Here is a 17,889-nt window from a genome sequence, read left to right on the forward strand (position 1 = left end):
CTGCAAAGTCCTCATTTCGATGGCGCGAAGCGAACGACAATTCTCATTGAATCACCATCTCATATTTCGACTGCGTCAGGAGGACATGCTACCGGCGCCTTTGCATTGTGGCATTGTTGTACCTTCAATTCCAACCAATGATGCCTCTTCCTAGGACTTGGCCTTGCTCGTTTGCGACATCGACCTCCCTGCCAACGATGCCTCGCTCGTCGACCGTCAGGTCAAAATCTCGACGATCAAGCCCATGAGTGTGGTTGGAATCACGAGAATCGGGGCTGACAACAGTAGGACCTGCCCCGGCTATCAACGCAAAGCGTACAAAGACAGGATTGGAAGATCTCTGAACGGGCGCCGATTGGAAGTGCTCATTTGCGTACGTCCTGGCGAGACGTTAGCTACAGCTGGCAGGTGGAGGCAGCATCTCAGCACAAACCGCATGAGCCGAGGACAGGATGGAGTGCCTTACCAAACAGTCACATTGACCTTCTGGCCGTGGAACTTTTTGGCATGGCTAGGTTCCTCGCACCTTAGCTCTCCCAGTATCTCACTTTGACGCGATTTACTGAGCAACAAACGGCACCAGCATGTGTTTCTACCAGTTTGGATACGATTGTCGTCGCAGGTACGGTGCAGAATGGCGACAAGGTCTCCCGCAGGGGCATGCCGGGGTTTAGTCTGGTAACACATGGCTTCGCTATATTTGACCGGGTCAGATCAACTCTTGTAAAGGTTTGATCCCAACGCAAGCCCAGCACATTCATGGAGCGATCGCTTTTTGGAGCCTTGCTTATGATCTGGTGTCTGTTTCCTTTTTTGAGCGATTCACGGATTTTAAGGTCCTCAGTGGACTAGACGCACCTGTGTGCCGAAACCTGCTCAGATTGGTTCCACCAGCAGGTGAGCAAATTCATACCAGCTGCATTGGGATAAAAATCCTGGCTGCATGATGCCATTGGCAACAAGGGTATTATCTGCTCGTTTATAAGGATCAAAGTACCTGGCCTTCCACTTTCTCCTTCCCTCGCACTTTCGAGTTTCCACGTTGGCTAAGCCCGAAATCTCCTAAGAACATCCGGTCAGAACGCCGCTAAGAAGTAGAGAGTCTAGCTATCACAGCCTTGTTTGAGCAGGATGCCTGTGACTTACGAGCTACCTCAACTTCCGTACAGCCTCGATGTAAGTGCTCGGCAGCTGTAGCCGCTTCGCACCCGGCTACCTCGACCGATGCCATTTTCGGTCCGCAACGGTGCGCTGACCTGACCTTCTCTCCCATAGGCGCTCGAGCCTTCGATATCAGGGCAAATAATGGATCTCCATTACAACAGGCACCACAGAACCTACATCACCAACTTGAATGCAGCCCTGGGTGCACAAGCGGAAGCCGCCTCTTCCAACAACCTGGTGAAACAACTCGAGCTCCAAGCCGCCATCAACTTCAATGCTGGCGGACACATCAACCACACCCTCTTCTGGGAGTCACTTGCCCCCGCTTCGAGTGGGCTCAACAACCTCCCCGCCGTAGCTCCTACCCTCAGCGACGCCATCACAAAGCGGTGGGGTAGCTTGGACGCCTTCAAGGCAGCCTTCGAGTCCTCTGCTTTGGCAATACAAGGCTCTGGCTGGCAATGGCTGGTCCAGGATCCGCAAACCAAAGCTCTGGAGTTGACGACGAGCAAGGATCAGGATTTGCCCAAGGGAGGAAAGGGGATTGTGCTGGGCGTCGACATGTGGGAGCATGCGTACTACCTGCAGTATTTCAACAACAAGAAGGAATACCTCAACAAGATCTGGGATGTGACAAACTGGCAGGTTGCCGAAAAGAGATACAAGGGCGATCCAAGAGCCGCCTTTGGATCATTGGCAGGATTGGCGGGACATTTGTAGTGCTAGCAACACCTAAGGTGACGAAGTCGACCACTCCAAGGTTGTAGTTCGTAGGAGCCATAGGCCACATGTTGATATCTCAAATAGGATTGTCGACGACGACTGGCCAAACCTTCGGATAGTACAGGTCGCTATCTAACCACCAGTGAGCACGCTTCGGCATTAGTTGATGAGACTCCGTTCGGGACATCCATGGTCACCGTCCCAGCCACTTTCGCTAGCGCTCTGTCCACCAAAGCAACTCGGACGGTTTCGAAATGTCTCCGCTTCGAAAGTCTCCGGTACTATACCAAACTGTCAACATCGGCAGGAAGAATACATCTTTGACACGCTCGAATATGCTGCAGTATGCGCTTTTCTGAGCCTGCCTGGTAAAGTCCATATCGTTAACGCGTATTGGTGTTCGCGGCGACATTTATGGTCCTCAATTTTTACCTACTTGACAAAACTCTGCGAGGGGCTCCGTTCCTTCATGGCTCAGCATGATGGCAATCACCATATATATCTTTGAACCTCCGCCTCCATGTGAGTCGACTGTATGCCGGCGTCAAGTAAAATTCAACGGAATCAGGCACACTCCCAGCTAAGTCCTGAAACTTGCTCTTATCTCGCACCAGCCTTCCACAAGGAAAGAAAATGAGTGATATCACAGCTCGTAACCGCGAGCATTTCGAGTATGGTTGTCTCTTGCTGGACTTATCGAACCGTGGGAAGTTTGGCTAAGTCTCGGTTTTTCCAGTCAGGTTGCTTCCAGTCACCTGAACGACTGGGAACCTCTCATACAGAGCGTCATTGAGGAGTTGAGGGACAGGAGATCATGGATCAGTGGCAAGCTGGGCGACGACAAGGCTTCGAAGAATGATACGGGGCCAATCAAGCTACTGGACTACGCCTGTGGCTCTGGGACAGTCTCCAAGGCACGTATTCCATCTCCAGTCAAGACAGAGGGAACAGACATGGCTGATAGAACCCGGCTTGAGGCAACAGGCCCTAGCTCCCTATGTCGACGAAACAGTAGGCGTCGACTTGTCCGACAACATGGTCGCCGAGTACAACAAATGGGCTCAAGGACAAGGGTTTTCTTATGCCAAAGCCCACGCACTCCAGTTGGATCTGCTGGCAGAGCCGCAGTCCACGGATCCAGCGCTCTCCGACTTCGACGTTGCAGTCGTCTGCATGGCACTCCACCACGTCGCCAACCCGGAAGCACTTCTGTGTAGACTATCCAAGACGTTGCGACCGGGAGGGGTGTGTGTGGTCTTTGACAGGGTCTTTTCAGACGAGAGGCCTGAGTTGCGCGCAGACTTGCCCGAGCAAGCGACCAAAGTCCTGCAAACCATCTCCAAGCACGGGTTCACAGAAGAGGATATGCGTAAGTACTTCGAAGGCGCCGGCATGGCCAAGAACTTTGAGCATGCAGTCATTGCACGGCCGTTCAAGTTGACCATGTTTGGCCAGGAGATGGAGCTGAAAGGCTTCATAGCGCGAGGGGAGGTTGCTTGAGCTCGTGAAGTGTTGTGAGTGGTTTGCGGGAGCATTTTCCCACAGTGCCCTCTGTCCCTGATGCGGGGGGCTAGCGTTAGCAACAATAGGAATCTAGGCACTTTCCGACTACAACTTTCAATTCCTCATCCAGCGTCTTTTCTGTCTCTCCCGCAAGCAAGTATAGTAGATAAATTCAGTCGAAGAAGGGAAGAGGATACATAACTCTGCCAGACTGCAATTTATATCTGAATATGGCTTGGCGTCATATGCCAAGGCTCGAGTCTTCTACGACCAAAGAGGGAAAAGGGTGACGAGACAAAAACTGCTGACTCCCACCAGACACTGTGAGTCCCCCGTTCGCCTGGCCTTTTTGTCCGTTAGTCCCTTTAGCGAGGCCGTCCAAACTCAAATCAAGCGAATGTTAGACGAAACACGAGGGTCGTTTGCTGCCTTCACCGTCAAACCCATCATATATTCATTGGACTGGCTTCATCGACTTCGCGGGTTGTGCTCCCTCGTTTTCATTAGTTTCTAGCACTCACCGTCCAGTCGAACATTGCACAGTGGATTGATCAAGAGAGACACGAGGAACAAACAGCACAGCGAACGGCCGGTGAGTTGATGATAAGCGAGGGACTGTTATTGTTGATTCGAAGCCTGGTTCTTTGCCAGCCTCGCTGACCGCTCTGCTTGAGACAATGTCTGGTGCCTAAGGGTTACTTGGAGTCCATGCGCGCGAAGCTTACCATCTTTCTCACCTCCCTACTTGTTTGTCTTCTGGCGATTTGGTTTCCGATCACGCTCGACTACGTCTTCTCGCTGCTGCTCAACGGCAGAGACCACGAGGCTAATTTGACGTGGGGATTTCAGCAGCACATCTCACATCTTCTGGATCAGGCCCTCATCAAGATCCCCTCGTCCGCTAGCATGGTCTCAATCAGGGCAAAGCCCCGCTTTCGACAACGCCAAAAAATCGACCCGGATTACTGCCCTTGCACCATCACCCAGTATGAGTCGGAGCGCACTGGAATGCGAGTCATTGTGGTGGACCAGGAAGGCCCCAAGTTGCATGGCTTCTTCGTCCTCGCCACCGAGATCCACGATGACTCGGGGGCACCCCATACGTTAGAGCATCTGTGCTTCATGGGTTCCAAGAACTACAAGTACAAAGGCTTCTTGGACAAACTCGCCACACGCGCATATGCAGGTACCAACGCGTGGACAGCGACTGATCACACCGCATACACACTAGAAACCGCCGGCTGGGCAGGCTTTGCTCAGATTCTACCGGTCTACCTGGAACACGTAATTCTCCCAACGTTGACAGATGCAGGTTGTACGACAGAAGTGCATCACATTGATGGAAGTGGCAATGACGCGGGTGTCGTCTACTCGGAGATGCAGGGCGTGCAGAACATGGCGTCGGAACTGATCGAGCTGCAATCCAAGCGGATCCTTTATCCCGAAGGGGTCGGCTATCGCTACGAGACAGGCGGGATGCTGGAACAGCTCCGTGTCCTTACCGCCGACCGCATTCGAGAATTCCACCGAGAGATGTATCAGCCCAAGAATCTCTGTGTTGCTATCTTTGGAGAAGCGAACCATGACGAGTTGCTGGCCATCCTCGACGAATTCGAAACCTCGATCCTACCCGATATCCCAAGTCCAGACGCCCCCTTCAAACGACCGTGGATCGAATCCAACCCGACTCCCGCTTTGAATCAAACGACTCTGTTGAGAGTCGAGTTTCCCGAAGAGGACGAATCTTTCGGTGAGATCGACATCCGGTTTTTGGGCCCCAACTGCGCCGATGCTTTGGAACTAGGGGCCCTTAATGTTGCCCTCAACTACCTTGCGGGCTCTTCGGCCGCACTGCTTGACCATGTCCTCGTGGAAAAGGAGCAGTTGGCAAGCGGGATCTTCTACCAGCTCGACAGCCGCCCGCGAACGGAGATCCAATTTTCCATGTCCAGCGTCGAGACTAAGCGGTTGGAAGAGGTTGAGAAACGCTTCTTTGAGGTGTTGAACGAGGCCATGGGAAAACCTCTGGATATGGTTTTCATGAAGGACTGCATCGACCGTGTGGTGAGAACCAGCAAGTACAATGCCGAGGGATCCGCCACGGCGTTTGCAGATTTCATCATCTCCGACTACTTGTACGGAAAGAGAGATGGGTCGACCTTGGAAGTTGTGAAATCATTGAAACATTATACCGAGACTCTTGCAAGCTGGACGGAAGACCAGTGGAAAGCCTTCATCAGGAAATACGTTTCCGACGCGCCTCATGTGTCGATCCTGGGTGTTCCTTCTGCACGCTTATCAGAGAAGTTAAAGACAGACGAAGCCAATCGAATCGAAGAGCAGAAAGCCAGATTAGGGCCAGAGGGACTGAAGAGAATGCAAGAAAAGTTGGACGCTGCAAAGGCCGAGAACGACCGCGAAATTCCAAGGGATTTGCTAGGGAAATTCAAAGTGCCCTTGACAGATTCGATCCATTTTGTGACAATCGCTGGCGCTCGAGCAGGCCGGGCGTTGGATCTCGGGCGGCGAGATAACAGGTTCCAGAAAATCATTGATGAGGATGCAAAAGATGTGCCACTCTTTCTCAATTTCCAACACATCCCCACCAACTTCACCCGAGTCCACCTGATCATCTCTACCGAGACTCTTCCTGACGACCTGCGACCCCTTCTGGCTGTCTACATGGAAGCCTTTTTCAGCCTCCCAATCAAGCGTGGTGACGAGATTATTGATTTCCAGCAAGTGGTGGTCGAGCTCGAGCGGGATACTGTAGGCTATTCGATTGATGCAGCGAACAATCTGGGCAACGTCGAGGGCATTCGAGTAAGTTTCCAGGTGGAGAGGGAACGGTACGGAGTGGCCGTTAAGTGGTTGATCGAATTACTCTACAACTCCATTTTTGATGTGGAGCGGCTCAAGGCTGTCAACAGTCGTCTTCTTGCAGACGTGCCCGATGCGAAGCGCAGCGGGGATGACATGATGATGACGGTCCACTTTATGACGCATTTGGCTCCCAAGTCAATAACCCGTGCAAGAACTATCTTGGTCAAGGCGCTTTATCTGAAGCGAATCAGGCACTTGCTCAAGGTTGATCCAGAGCGAGTGGTGAGTCAGCTGGAACGACTACGCAGTCTACTTTGTCGCTTCGAAAACTATCGGATCCTGGTCATCACTGATTTGGAAAAGACTCCCAAGCCCGTGAGCACCTGGAAACCCTTCCTGGAGAAGGTGGAACCGACAGACGAGATGAATCCCATCGGCCGCCGCATCGATCGACTCAGCGAAGCTGGCAAGAACCCAGGGAAACTAGCGTACGTCGTTCCCATGCCCACGATCGATTCGTCCTTCGCATTCGCCGTGGCGCGTGGACCGACTTCGTACGACGACTCGCAGCTGCCGGCCATAATGGTCGCCCTGGCATATATGAACGCCGTTGAGGGACCGCTCTGGGTCGCTGTGCGAGGCACCGGATTAGCTTATGGGACCAATATGGGTTTCGACGTCGAATCTGGGTTTATCCACCTAGACGTTTACCGTTCTCCCGACGCGTACAAGGCATTCGAAGCATCCCGAAAGATCGTTTCGGACTACATGACGGGAGCAGTCGACTTCGACCCGCTCATGTTGGAAGGAGCCATCAGCTCCATCGTGGTGATGTTTGCAAATGAGCAAGCAACACTGGCAAGTGCTGCGGCGATGAGTTTTATTCGAAGCGTGATGCAGCGTCTGCCCGACGACCATATGAAACGGATGTTGAAACGAGTGAGAGACGTCAGTGTGCAGGATATCAAGGATGCGCTGGAGAAAGTGGTTTTCAATGTCTTTGTACCTCACAAGGCGGACATTGTGGTGACGTGCGCACCCGGGTTGAAAGAAGTAAGTGTTCTCAATCCTTGCTGTTGAGCTTGTGCTTGGGTCGACTTCCTCCGTGGCCTCCCTCTTCGTGGGGGAGATGTCGACCGTCCATATTTCCTGGGACCAGATGAGCTGACCATATCTATGTGACGACAGGGAATCGCGGGTGGCTTGAAAGACGCGGGTTTTTCTCCCGAGATCCGCGATCTGAACTACTTCCAGGATGACTACGGTTTGAAACGCGTTGATGGCGAGGATGAGGACGAGGAGGAGGAGGAGGAGGAAGAAGAAGATGGGGACGAGGATGATGGTGAGGATGGAGAAGAAGAGGATCAAGGTTCGGACGACATTGGGGGAAGTGAAGGTTACGAGATTATCGAAGCAAATGAAGACTGACACGGGAGGATGGCCCAATTATGCCGGTGTTGCAACTATGTCGGCCGGGACCACCAGATATGATGGCTTCGAAGCGTGAGAGGTTACACTACAGAGATAGAAATGGTCCAGACATTCGACATGCCATATGCCATTCTTGCCCTGGATTTCGATTGGGAAAAAGGGGGGACCCTGAGAGGGTTATCGTCAGTCACGCAGCTCAGGGCAGCAACGGGTAATGACATTGGCAAGATGGTTTGTATGTAAACGGTACCTGACCTAGGTGTTCTCGCGATGCAGATAATCCAAGCCAACGATATCCTAAAGGGAGAGAATTTGTTTGACTTTATCACTAGCGGATGGCATCCATGAGGGAAATTAAGAGAGAGCGAAGTAATTACTTTGCCGGAAGGAAAAAGCGCATCGCACAATCCATCAGATAGAAGGAAGGTTCTTTAGATTACTTTGGGGCGCCTGCCCCCCTTGCTCCGAAGAGACTGAAGGACATCAGGCCTTAGAGGTATGTAGTAAAAGGGTCGGATGGCAATCGGGGGCTTCTCGTCCCAGGCTTTTCGTAGACAAGCACCGTCTATTAATGTATACGACGTATATGTATGTCTAGGGAATACATATATATCTTCCGGTTGGTACATACACAAAGCGCGCCGCCGCACCGACCGACCCCGCAGGAAATTTGTCCGCCATCTCCAACAACATTACCGAAATTCCGGCTATGGGGCATGGTCTTTCCCCCACGAAGAATGCCTCTAGGAGGACATATTTGGTGTCTTCAATACGAACACCGGTCAACAATTCATGCAGGGAGAGGAAGATTGCCAGACAAAAGTCTAGAAGAGGTTGTTTGTATTACCCACCGGCCAACTGGAAGCTTTTGCTACTTGAATAAACTCCTAAGTACCGACGAACCCTTCCTCCGAGTGATATACTATACATCTTTCTTGGGACGGCTTCAACTCGACATCTACAAAATAGATACCTTAATACTTTGAATAAAAGTCCCTTGTGGGCATTGATCAAAGGAAGGGGGGAAATCTACTGTTATCCTAACACCATGTCTCACCCGCCGCCCGAGCGATTCCTGCACGGCAAAGTCGCCATCGTTACCGGCGCCGGGGCCTTTGGGGACGGGATTGGGAACGGACGCGCCGCCGCTCTTCTGCTCGCTCAGGATGGGTGCAGCGTGGTGTGTGTGGACTTGCAGCACGGTCTGGCGCAGAGGACCGTCGAGATGATCCAAGCAGCGGCCGGGACCGGCGCTGGTGTCGCCGTGGCCGCGGACGTGACCAAGGAGGACGACTGCCGGAAGGTCGTGGCACTCGCTGTGGAGAAGTATGGGCGGCTGGACATTCTGGTGAATAATGTCGGTAGGTTGTTCACTCGGAGGTACATTCCTTTGTTATTTTGTGTGTGTGTGTGTGTGTTTTGACTTCCCCTTTTTTTCTCATATGCAGGCATCACGGGCCCCAAGGGGACCGCGACCGAAGTCGACCTGCAAGCCTTTTACAAGGCCATGGAAGTCAACGTCGGCAGCATGATCATGATGGCCAAGTACGCGATTCCCGAGATGCGCAAGAACCAGGGCCAGTGCGCGGGCGCGATCGTCAACCTCGCCAGCGTGGCCGGGCTGCGCGGTGGCCACCCAGCCATCTTCTATCCCACCTCCAAGGGATCCGTCGTCAACATGACCCGTGCGATGGTAGGTTTGGAGAATCCAGACAACAACAGCGTCTACCGCGACATTTGCAAAAGCAGGTAAAATATCGGCTGACAATTGATTACCTATAGGCAACACACCACGGCAAGGACCGCGTCAGAGTGAACTGCGTCTGTCCAGGTGAGTTACATCGCCCATACATAAATAACCAAGCTTGGATTTGCAGTCTGATTGACACGAATGCAAAATCTCCAGGAATGGTCTATACTCCCATGATGTAGTAAGTGGATCCTCTCACCTCTCTGGGGTGACGATCCAAAAGAGTCAAGACCCATCTGACATTGCGCAGTGGCGTTAAGGGCGGCATGTCCGACGCAGAACGCAAGGCACGCGCCTCGCGCAGCATCCTCCGTACAGAGGGGAGCGGGTGGGACGTCGGCGCCGCGGTGCGGTTCCTGGCTTCGGATTGTGCGCGATGGCTCACCGGTGAGAGTTCTATAATATCGGCTCAGATTGAAGGCAACGGCACTGACGGGAACCCCTTACCTACCAGGTGTCATTCTTCCCGTTGACGCTGGCGCCACGGCCGCTGTAGGACTGGGCATTCCAGCTCTTCACGACGCGTTTTTGGGAACTACTGGTGCAAAGCTGTAGGCCACGTCCGTTCTGCGAAATCATGGCCCCGGTGGATCTATATCTGCGGGCTCATCTGGGATATGCTTGGATGGTGGTCATGGGAATGATCTGGGCCTCAGGCAGGAGGCAGTAGGCAGTAGACGCCATGGGTTCTCCAGGGCATGAGAGCATTGGCAGCTGTTTGTGATTGTCTCAGCGAAGAGACGATGGTGAAATGCAGAATACCCGAGATCAATAAATTACACCTATCACCACGGACTAAGCTCGTCCACGTATCCTGAGCCTGATGGATAGGTTAGAGAGCCAAAGGGGGGTCGAAACATTGCTCAGCAACGGGGGACTCGATACATATATATACTATACTACTAACAAACATACATCCACAGCTCCAAAAGAGGCTCAGACTCGAGGTCTATTTCTCCGCCATACCGCTCGTGACGCTGCCCGTGCTGGAAGTCATGGCGCCATCAATCACCAGCTCCTGACCGGTCATGTGGCGCGAGGCGACGTTGCTGGCGAGGAAGAGAATCGCGTTGGCGACATCGGTGCTAGTGCCCATCTCCCCCGTGGGCACCTGAGCGTGGCGTGCCTTGACAAACGCCTCGTAATCGCCGCCGTAGTAGTCTGCGATACGCGCGACCAGGGGCGTGAAGATGAGACCGGGGACGACGACGTTGACGCGCACCCCCTTGTCGGCGTAGAGCACGCCCGTATGCTTGGTGAACATATGCACCCCGGCCTTCGCGGCCGCATAGGCGACTTGTGGCTTCCCGATATACCTCAAGCCGGCGATGCTGCCGATGTTGATGACGGATCCGGATCGCTGGGATTCCATGACGGGTAGTACAAAGTGGCACATCATGTACACGCTCTTCAGATTGACGTTGAACTCCTGGTCCCATACTTCCTCGGGCATATCGGCCGGTCCGCCCCGGTGGGCGCCGCCCACGTTGTTGACGAGGACGTCAATGCGGCCGTGGCGTTGCATCACAGTCCCGACAAACGCCTCCACCGACGACGCCTTGGTCGCGTCCGCCACCGTCACGTCCACCACTGCGTCGGGGACGTGCTTTAAGATCCGCCGCTTGGTCCGCTCCGCCGCGTCCAGGTCCAGGTCACACCCGAAGACCTTGACGCCCGAGCGCGCGAGGCCAAACGCCGCCGCGGCGCCGTTGCCCCAGTTGTCCTCGACCGAGGGATCCCCGTACTGTCCGATCCCCGTCACGATGGCGACTTTTCCTGGTAGGTCCGGGTAGCTGGGTATAGGCTCGTCCTGGAACGCAGGCCGGTGAGTTGACGCCATGATGGGGGTTCCGTACGAGTTTTCAGGGCGAGACTGCCCCGGTAGAGTGCAAGTCAGCTCTTCATCATGGCATGCATCGAGGGTTGGGACCTTGAAGGGGGTTAATAGAAAGGCAAGACTCCTGAGGGGAAGGAGGGGGTCCGCTTCAAGCAAAAGCTTTCTGCGAAGTGTCCGTCTGAGTGGCTCAGCGTCCGGTAAACAAAAGCTGCCATGTCTCCAAATCTCTCCACAGGCCATGAATGGGATATTGGAGTATAGCTCTGAGGTCCCCGCAAGGCCCGACACATAGCCTATCTCGGTGTTTGATTACCGTTGTAGCTCGGCTCTTTCGAATGTGGAGATTCTTTGAGACGTCTGTCTCCATATGATCATGAATCTCTCGGGAAGATCCAGCAAGAGGACGAACAATCCCTTGGAAGGGGCGTGTATTGCTCTTCCATATTCCGATTTGCGAACATCTTTGCGTTGCCAGCTTGTCTGCTTCCAGCGAAGCATCTCGGCTCCATATCATCGCTAAGTCGCACGAGCTACATTGGGCAGCAAGTCGGTCCGGAAATGATCCTTGTCCTCGTAAAATGAAGGAATCCTTGAATCATAGAATTTGAGGGATTTGAGGGATTCATAGCTGCAATGCTGGTAATGTTCGAACGATCGAAAAGCCAAATCAACAGATCAAGAGACGTTGGAGGAGAATTGAGGAACGTGCATTATTACTGAGCAAGAGCAAGAGCAAGAGCAAAAACACGGGACTCGGCGCCGATGAGCCCTCACGACCAAATCGGCGGAGGGTGACGGTCAAGTTTGAACCTGCTTTTTGAGTGAAAGACAGAGGGAACTTGGTGACAAAGTGGAAGAGGAGCAGGGAAAGCACCGCTGGGCCAATGCGCCTATTCAAATAGTTCGACCTGTCACAGATGTCGTCGGGAACAGATCTCAAATCCTAAGTTTATCCCCAATGGCTCAAAAGCGACCGAAAATAGGGACGTTACGATGTAGAGTAATGCTAAGAACGATGAAAATCAATGCTCCCGAATCGTCGTCCACATGAAACCTTCACCGACGTTAATTGCCTGTCGGAATATAGATAAAGACGTTGAGATCAGCATTGGAGAGAGCTGGCCGTCCGTCCTGTTCGCAATAGCTCCATTGCGAATCTGCCACAAAGATCGACTGTCCCTGGTGCTTGACGCACCAACCCGACTCATTATCACCACGCATCCGCTCCGAAGTGACCTCTGTCATTGGACGTGATGGAGCACGTCGCCCTGCATCCGATGCCGGTTGAGATCGCCTAGGAGCGCCAGAGCGTTTTGCCGGAGAAGGTCTGTTTGTCCTACTCGCTGCGGAAATGGGAGACTGGCTCAATGTGCTTTCTTCCGTGACTGATAATTTACCAGATCTGGAAGTCGACGTAGAAGTTGCTCGAGAACCTAAGGGTGCTCTGCTGCTTGCTATGGGGGTTTCAGAGGCTGACAGGCAACGACGTCGCTTTGAAACTCGGGCACAATCGAGTGGCACCCTCGATGCTGGAAGAAGAAGCCGAGATTTACCGCTCCCTGGCTGGATGGCCGGGCTTCCCCCAGGTCTACTGGTATGGTCAACAGGACGATCTTATGGTCTTGGTGTTTGAGCTCCTAGGACCGAACTTGGAAGATCTATTTCGATATTGCGGCGATCGGTTCTCGTTGAAAACGACGCTGATGCTCGCGGACCAGCTCCTCCGACGATTCGAAACTTTACATTCCCACCACTTTCTCCACCGCGACATCAAGCCGGAGAACTTCCTTCTGGGGACGGGGCGACGAGGGAACACGGTCTATATGACCGATCTGGGTCTTGCGGTCTATCACCGTCCCGGCCGGAGCCGCCCTTATAGCTCTCCTAACCGCTATGAGACTACGCGGCCTCCCCTGTTATTAGGTACCTGCCGGTATGCGAGTATCAAGGGACATCTGGGGGAAGGTGGGTGACGCGTCCACTGTTTGGCCACGGTCACCAATTGGTATAGCTAACCTTACTCATCAGCACAATCTCCGCGCGACGATTTGGAGGCTCTCGGTTACATGCTCGTTTACTTCCTTCGTGGCAAACTTCCTTGGCAAGGCCTCAAGGCAGATAAGGCTGCCAAACATCTACTGGTTCTGGAGATGAAGCGGGCGACGACCCCAAGCACACTTTGTGACGGCCTCCCCGCGGCGTTCGAGGAATACATGACTTACGTGCAGAACTTGAATGACAACGATCGACCGGACTACCGAGCCCTGCGGGCGATGTTCGATCAAGTCTTTCGCGCAGAGGGGTTCGAACACGACAATGTGTTCGACTGGACGCTCCGCGAGTTTCAGAAGCTAGAGTCTGCCGCTCCAGAACTGCCGACATCCCAAGATTCAGCTCATCTGCGAGCCGTGAACGACACGTCGTCACCACACAATGAAATTCCAGAGAAACCCGAACCGCGCCGCTCGAGGAGGCGATGAGACCCTGGACATGGAGGTGCAAGGAACCGCTACAGTAATCGTGGAGTCATTGAGTTCTGCCCGAAAATGCTGCACGACAGTTTATGGCTGCTCGAAAACTCGAAGCTTTTGCAACGATGCCTAAGGTTTGCTGTTCAAGGACAGTGCCTCAGCTGTGTCCTAGCCAACAGAGTTGAAGGAGATAGAGACGCATAGTCTTGAAAACGGCATATCAAGTTCCGTGAGGACACCAAAAATGGTGGTGTCTTCCTTGGTTGCCGCCGAGTCTGTACAGCTTCTTGACTCATGTGCAGGTACGCTGATTTTATCCTCGCATGATGCGCCATTTTCCGTTCGAGGATCAAGTGCCTGTACCTTTCCCCTTGCCCGCAGTTCAGTTCATGACTCGGGTAGAAGCTTGTAATCCAGCGTGCTCTGCGCATTTGCCGCTTCCCTATTCCGGACTACCGTCTCTCTGTATGCATCCAGCGCCTCACACAGTGTTCGCAGCCGGGCATCGGCCCCATTATCAAGGATGTTCTTAAATGCTCTCCTAACTGCTCGTATCCCATTGGCGTCGTCTAAGAGATGTTTCGATAGGCCTTCGACGTGGAAGCTGTGTCGTCCTTCTCCTTCAACTGGAGCTTTTAGCCAATGAACATTTATCCGAGCCAGCTCATGGTCCATTGTAATAGAAAAGTACTGCGGTTCATTATAATCGAATTTTCCCATCCCGTGGCTGCTGCGCTGTATTAGGTCCAAACTGCCGTTCAACGCGATAGCTCCAGCACCGGCGGCGCGGTTTGTTGCGATATAGTGAGTTCCATTTTTAGCCTGTGATATGAACTCGATCTCTAGAAAGGGAAATCGGATCTTTTGATCTGGTATAGCGTAGCTTCGGCCGAACTGGGCGTTCACGAGAAGATCAATTGTCCCGAGTTGGTTACGGGTGAAGGCTGCCTCGGAATATCCAAATGCTAGATCAGGTTTCGATTTGGGTAAGGGGAGAGGGTTGGCTAGGATAGATGGATCGAGCGGGACAGGGATAGAATCGCACCATAGCGAGTTAGCGTTCGAAGCCAGTCTTGAGTCGGGGACCTTGTTCATGGCAGGAATGATACCGGGCGCCAATTGCTGGATGATAACATCTTCACTGTCGTTTTCAACCCTGCGCGATATCGCTATTAGTCCTTGAGCTGTAGCGTCGTCTATTTCCGGAGATGCTCTTGAACGTGATATTATCCTTTTTGCTCGCTTCATCAGCTCTGCTGGAGGATCGATACGATTGATATATATGTTTCGGTAACCTAAAGACTGCCGGTAATCCGTATCAGTGACGCTTACCGCGGATTTCTCAGACGTTCTGGATATCGTGCTTGGGGAGCTATTATTTGGGGACGGAAGCATGGGGGTAGGATGGCGGGGCATGTTGACTGATTCCACGGAAAGTCGGGGTTCGTTCTCTGTCGAGGTTCTGCGGGACCAGCAGGACTTGTCCAACCAATCTTCAATGAAGTTCTCCTTCTTAGGGTCAATCCTCGCTTCAGTATGTAGCGTTAGCCTGGGTTTCCGACGCTTCGCGTTGTGGTTTGGTGCGTCTCCTATATTCCCACAAAGCTGCCGTTTAGCTATTTTGGATTAGCAATGCGATTCATTGTAGAGACGGCGAAAACTAACTGCTCTTTTGTGCTCCTAGGCCCGCCGCTAAGGCTGCAAGGTCTTCGTCCTTCGCGTTACGACGATAGTATTGCTTTACTGCTGGTCTCTGCGGTGACCTCGCCTCTTGTCGTCTTGCGATTCGTTGTTGGGTCGCACCTAGTTTCTCTTGTAATCGCGGGCTCCTGCAAAGGGCCTTGGAGCTTGCACTCGGGTTTTGCGGGGGCTGTTGGTCGGCTGTGCCGTAGTCAGTAACGCGAATCAGGTAATGAAGTTGTATGAGGGAAAGGACCTGACATCTCTCGTCTATCTTTTGTCTTTTTTGCTGGGGCTCAGTCTTGTCTTCGTCTTCCCCTTCGGCTTGGGTAGGACACTGCCATTTCCCTGTGGTCATGTAGTCAGGTCGAATGCCAGATAATAAACGATATTTCCTACGGCTTGGACAATCGGACTTGACCTGCTGTCGTTCAGGTTGGTGGTGGCCGTGGCCGTTTCGCTGTCGATCTGTGTCTCGATTTGCAATAACCGCCGCCATATCGACTGGCAACGAGCGACATATAGGACGAGCCTATTGTCTATAGAATGTGAACCTACACAAAGCGATATGAGACTAACTAGGTTTACCAGTAAGAAAGCAGACATTCCCTACCACTGCAGAGACCCGGTACCCCCTTCTGGCATCTCTTCTACCCTGAGACTGCTCGTCTGCAACAACTTCAGGGAGGCTGCGTTCCTGGATACCTAGGTAGGTATGGAGAGATGTCGACGGTGGATCCGCCGAGCTTCCCATCTCGCCATATATCCCCTCATAAAGCCCCGGCCGCACTGGACAACCTTGGAAGTCAACAAAACAGCGCCAAGCCCCTCGGCCCCTTGAAAGGGTAGCAATACGCAAACAAAGCAAACAGAGCAAACTCGCAAAACTTCCAAAAGCCTCTTTCTACCTTTCCTCCTAGACCCTAGGTCCACGTACAAGAGACCCATGGGAGAGGGAGACAAGTGTACTACGGCGTACGGCCTGAGGATACCTATACAATCGACTCTGCACCCGTGGAAGAAAAGACAGAGGTTTTTGTTCTTCTTCATCTCTCCGTCGCTAGATGCATGCATGTCAAAGGGTCTTTTGTCAATTACCACCTAGGGTTCGCACTATCGTCATCGGCATCGTCATCGTATTCTGTTTGATGCTCCTCCTCTTCACCACCAGTAACACAGAAAAAAACATACGCCGTCAGATTTTCAGGACAGAGAGTTGGACTACTTTGCCTACTCTTGAGTCTATGATCTAGCGGGGACCGAGGTCCAGCTTTCACAAGATGGCCACTGGGGCCTCTTCAGCTTCTGTGGACTCGACCCTCTTTCCTCTCTGCACCTTCCTCCTCAGCATCTACACCCTCGGCATCTCGGCCGACGTCTTCATCTCCTCCACCGCCCGTGTGGCCCACCGCCTGCACGTCTCCGAGACGCTCGTCTCGCTCCTCACCGCGGGAGCCGAGTGGGAAGAACTCGCCGTCGTGGTCGCCGCCGTTGCCCAGCGCCAGCCCAAAATCGCCCTGGGAAATGTCCTCGGAAGCTGCGTGGCCAACATTTTTGGCGCGTTTTCGCTGGGCGTGTTGGCCCAGAGACAGCCCATCGTCACCTACGATGTCAGCGCCAAGATCTATGCCGTCGTCTTGTTCGGCGTCACCACGGCCGTTGCGGTCCTTTGGGGGTTTGGCCAGCTCCAAGCTCATGTCTACGGGGCTGTCTTGGTGGTAGCGTTTGCGTTGTATCTGGCGGGTATCGGCTGGTCCATCTATCGGGGCGTCCTGGCTGCGCCTGTGGAATCGGATGCGGAATCGGATGCTGATGGTTCGGATTCGGAATCTGATGGGGATCCAGAAGTGCAACCTGCAACTGTGGATGGAATTTCTCGTCAAGAAAACTCGGGGACTGAGGAGGTGGACGAGTCAAGTGCCTTGATAGGTCGCAGGAGAAAGCGGCCTTCCACTCTTCTGTATCTGGCCAGGCTGATCCTCGCCTTCATCGCGCTCTCCATCAGCGGCTATGTCCTCGCACACTCCTCCCACTCACTGGCGGCGAAATTCAACATCTCCGAAACCGTATTTGGGGCCACGCTCTTGTCTTTGGCCACTACTTTACCAGAGAAGTTTGTCGCTGTCATCAGCGGTTACCGAGGCCATCCAGGAATGTAAGTTCACTCCCCCAATCCCGGTATTTGTGTTGCCCAAATTCCCAAAGTATTTTGTTTTCCATACAAATCTTCGACACTAACGAGAGGTCAGCATGGTGGCCAACACGGTAGGAAGCAACATCTTCTTGCTGACCCTGTGCCTCGGTGTTACCATCTTGAGCTCAAAGAGTCTTGCCCAAGGCTCCAGCTACACGAACGAGATCGTGTGGAGCTGGACGTCGTCGGCCTTCTTGACCGTCATGATCTTGCTCGGCACGCACCGCTTGGTTGGCTTGGCCATGCTGCTCGCGTATGTTGCATTTATAGTCCTTGAATTTACACTGTACAAGCCTTGAAGGCCGGCACCGTA

The 17,889-nt window shown here is 53.2% G+C and overlaps 9 protein-coding genes across 9 annotated transcripts; 6 read left to right on the forward strand and 3 right to left on the reverse strand.

The window, feature by feature from the left end:
• Positions 1 to 124: 124 nt before the first annotated feature.
• Z520_06904 (uncharacterized protein) lies at positions 125 to 438 on the reverse strand (the record flags this gene model as incomplete). Its single annotated transcript, XM_016777404.1, has 2 exons — positions 125 to 380; positions 434 to 438. 2 exons carry the CDS (start codon positions 436 to 438, stop codon positions 125 to 127), a joined length of 261 nt encoding a protein of 86 aa, XP_016631575.1.
• Positions 439 to 1,131: 693 nt separating this feature from the next.
• On the forward strand, positions 1,132 to 1,884 carry Z520_06905 (uncharacterized protein; the record flags this gene model as incomplete). The annotated part of the gene is made up of 2 exons (XM_016777405.1): positions 1,132 to 1,176; positions 1,276 to 1,884. 2 exons carry the CDS (start codon positions 1,132 to 1,134, stop codon positions 1,882 to 1,884), a joined length of 654 nt encoding a protein of 217 aa, XP_016631576.1.
• A 636-nt stretch (positions 1,885 to 2,520) lies between these two features.
• On the forward strand, positions 2,521 to 3,387 carry Z520_06906 (uncharacterized protein; the record flags this gene model as incomplete). The annotated part of the gene is made up of 3 exons (XM_016777406.1): positions 2,521 to 2,558; positions 2,624 to 2,805; positions 2,879 to 3,387. The coding sequence occupies 3 exons, from the start codon at positions 2,521 to 2,523 to the stop codon at positions 3,385 to 3,387; spliced, it is 729 nt and encodes a 242-aa protein (XP_016631577.1).
• A 711-nt stretch (positions 3,388 to 4,098) lies between these two features.
• Z520_06907 (uncharacterized protein) lies at positions 4,099 to 7,641 on the forward strand (the record flags this gene model as incomplete). The annotated part of the gene is made up of 2 exons (XM_016777407.1): positions 4,099 to 7,266; positions 7,402 to 7,641. The coding sequence occupies 2 exons, from the start codon at positions 4,099 to 4,101 to the stop codon at positions 7,639 to 7,641; spliced, it is 3,408 nt and encodes a 1,135-aa protein (XP_016631578.1).
• Positions 7,642 to 8,692: 1,051 nt separating this feature from the next.
• On the forward strand, positions 8,693 to 9,949 carry Z520_06908 (uncharacterized protein; the record flags this gene model as incomplete). The annotated part of the gene is made up of 6 exons (XM_016777408.1): positions 8,693 to 9,005; positions 9,093 to 9,337; positions 9,427 to 9,475; positions 9,551 to 9,575; positions 9,645 to 9,781; positions 9,849 to 9,949. 6 exons carry the CDS (start codon positions 8,693 to 8,695, stop codon positions 9,947 to 9,949), a joined length of 870 nt encoding a protein of 289 aa, XP_016631579.1.
• A 394-nt stretch (positions 9,950 to 10,343) lies between these two features.
• On the reverse strand, positions 10,344 to 11,234 carry Z520_06909 (uncharacterized protein; the record flags this gene model as incomplete). The annotated part of the gene is made up of 1 exon (XM_016777409.1): positions 10,344 to 11,234. The coding sequence occupies one exon, from the start codon at positions 11,232 to 11,234 to the stop codon at positions 10,344 to 10,346; it is 891 nt and encodes a 296-aa protein (XP_016631580.1).
• A 1,523-nt stretch (positions 11,235 to 12,757) lies between these two features.
• On the forward strand, positions 12,758 to 13,711 carry Z520_06910 (uncharacterized protein; the record flags this gene model as incomplete). Its single annotated transcript, XM_016777410.1, has 2 exons — positions 12,758 to 13,196; positions 13,260 to 13,711. The coding sequence occupies 2 exons, from the start codon at positions 12,758 to 12,760 to the stop codon at positions 13,709 to 13,711; spliced, it is 891 nt and encodes a 296-aa protein (XP_016631581.1).
• A 378-nt stretch (positions 13,712 to 14,089) lies between these two features.
• Z520_06911 (uncharacterized protein) lies at positions 14,090 to 15,881 on the reverse strand (the record flags this gene model as incomplete). The annotated part of the gene is made up of 4 exons (XM_016777411.1): positions 14,090 to 15,318; positions 15,368 to 15,583; positions 15,644 to 15,730; positions 15,782 to 15,881. The coding sequence occupies 4 exons, from the start codon at positions 15,879 to 15,881 to the stop codon at positions 14,090 to 14,092; spliced, it is 1,632 nt and encodes a 543-aa protein (XP_016631582.1).
• Positions 15,882 to 16,662: 781 nt separating this feature from the next.
• On the forward strand, positions 16,663 to 17,875 carry Z520_06912 (uncharacterized protein; the record flags this gene model as incomplete). The annotated part of the gene is made up of 2 exons (XM_016777412.1): positions 16,663 to 17,537; positions 17,632 to 17,875. 2 exons carry the CDS (start codon positions 16,663 to 16,665, stop codon positions 17,873 to 17,875), a joined length of 1,119 nt encoding a protein of 372 aa, XP_016631583.1.
• Positions 17,876 to 17,889: the final 14 nt, after the last annotated feature.

Source organism: Fonsecaea multimorphosa, assembly GCF_000836435.1.
Source record: "Fonsecaea multimorphosa CBS 102226 unplaced genomic scaffold supercont1.13, whole genome shotgun sequence".
NCBI classification, from domain to species: domain Eukaryota; kingdom Fungi; phylum Ascomycota; class Eurotiomycetes; order Chaetothyriales; family Herpotrichiellaceae; genus Fonsecaea; species Fonsecaea multimorphosa.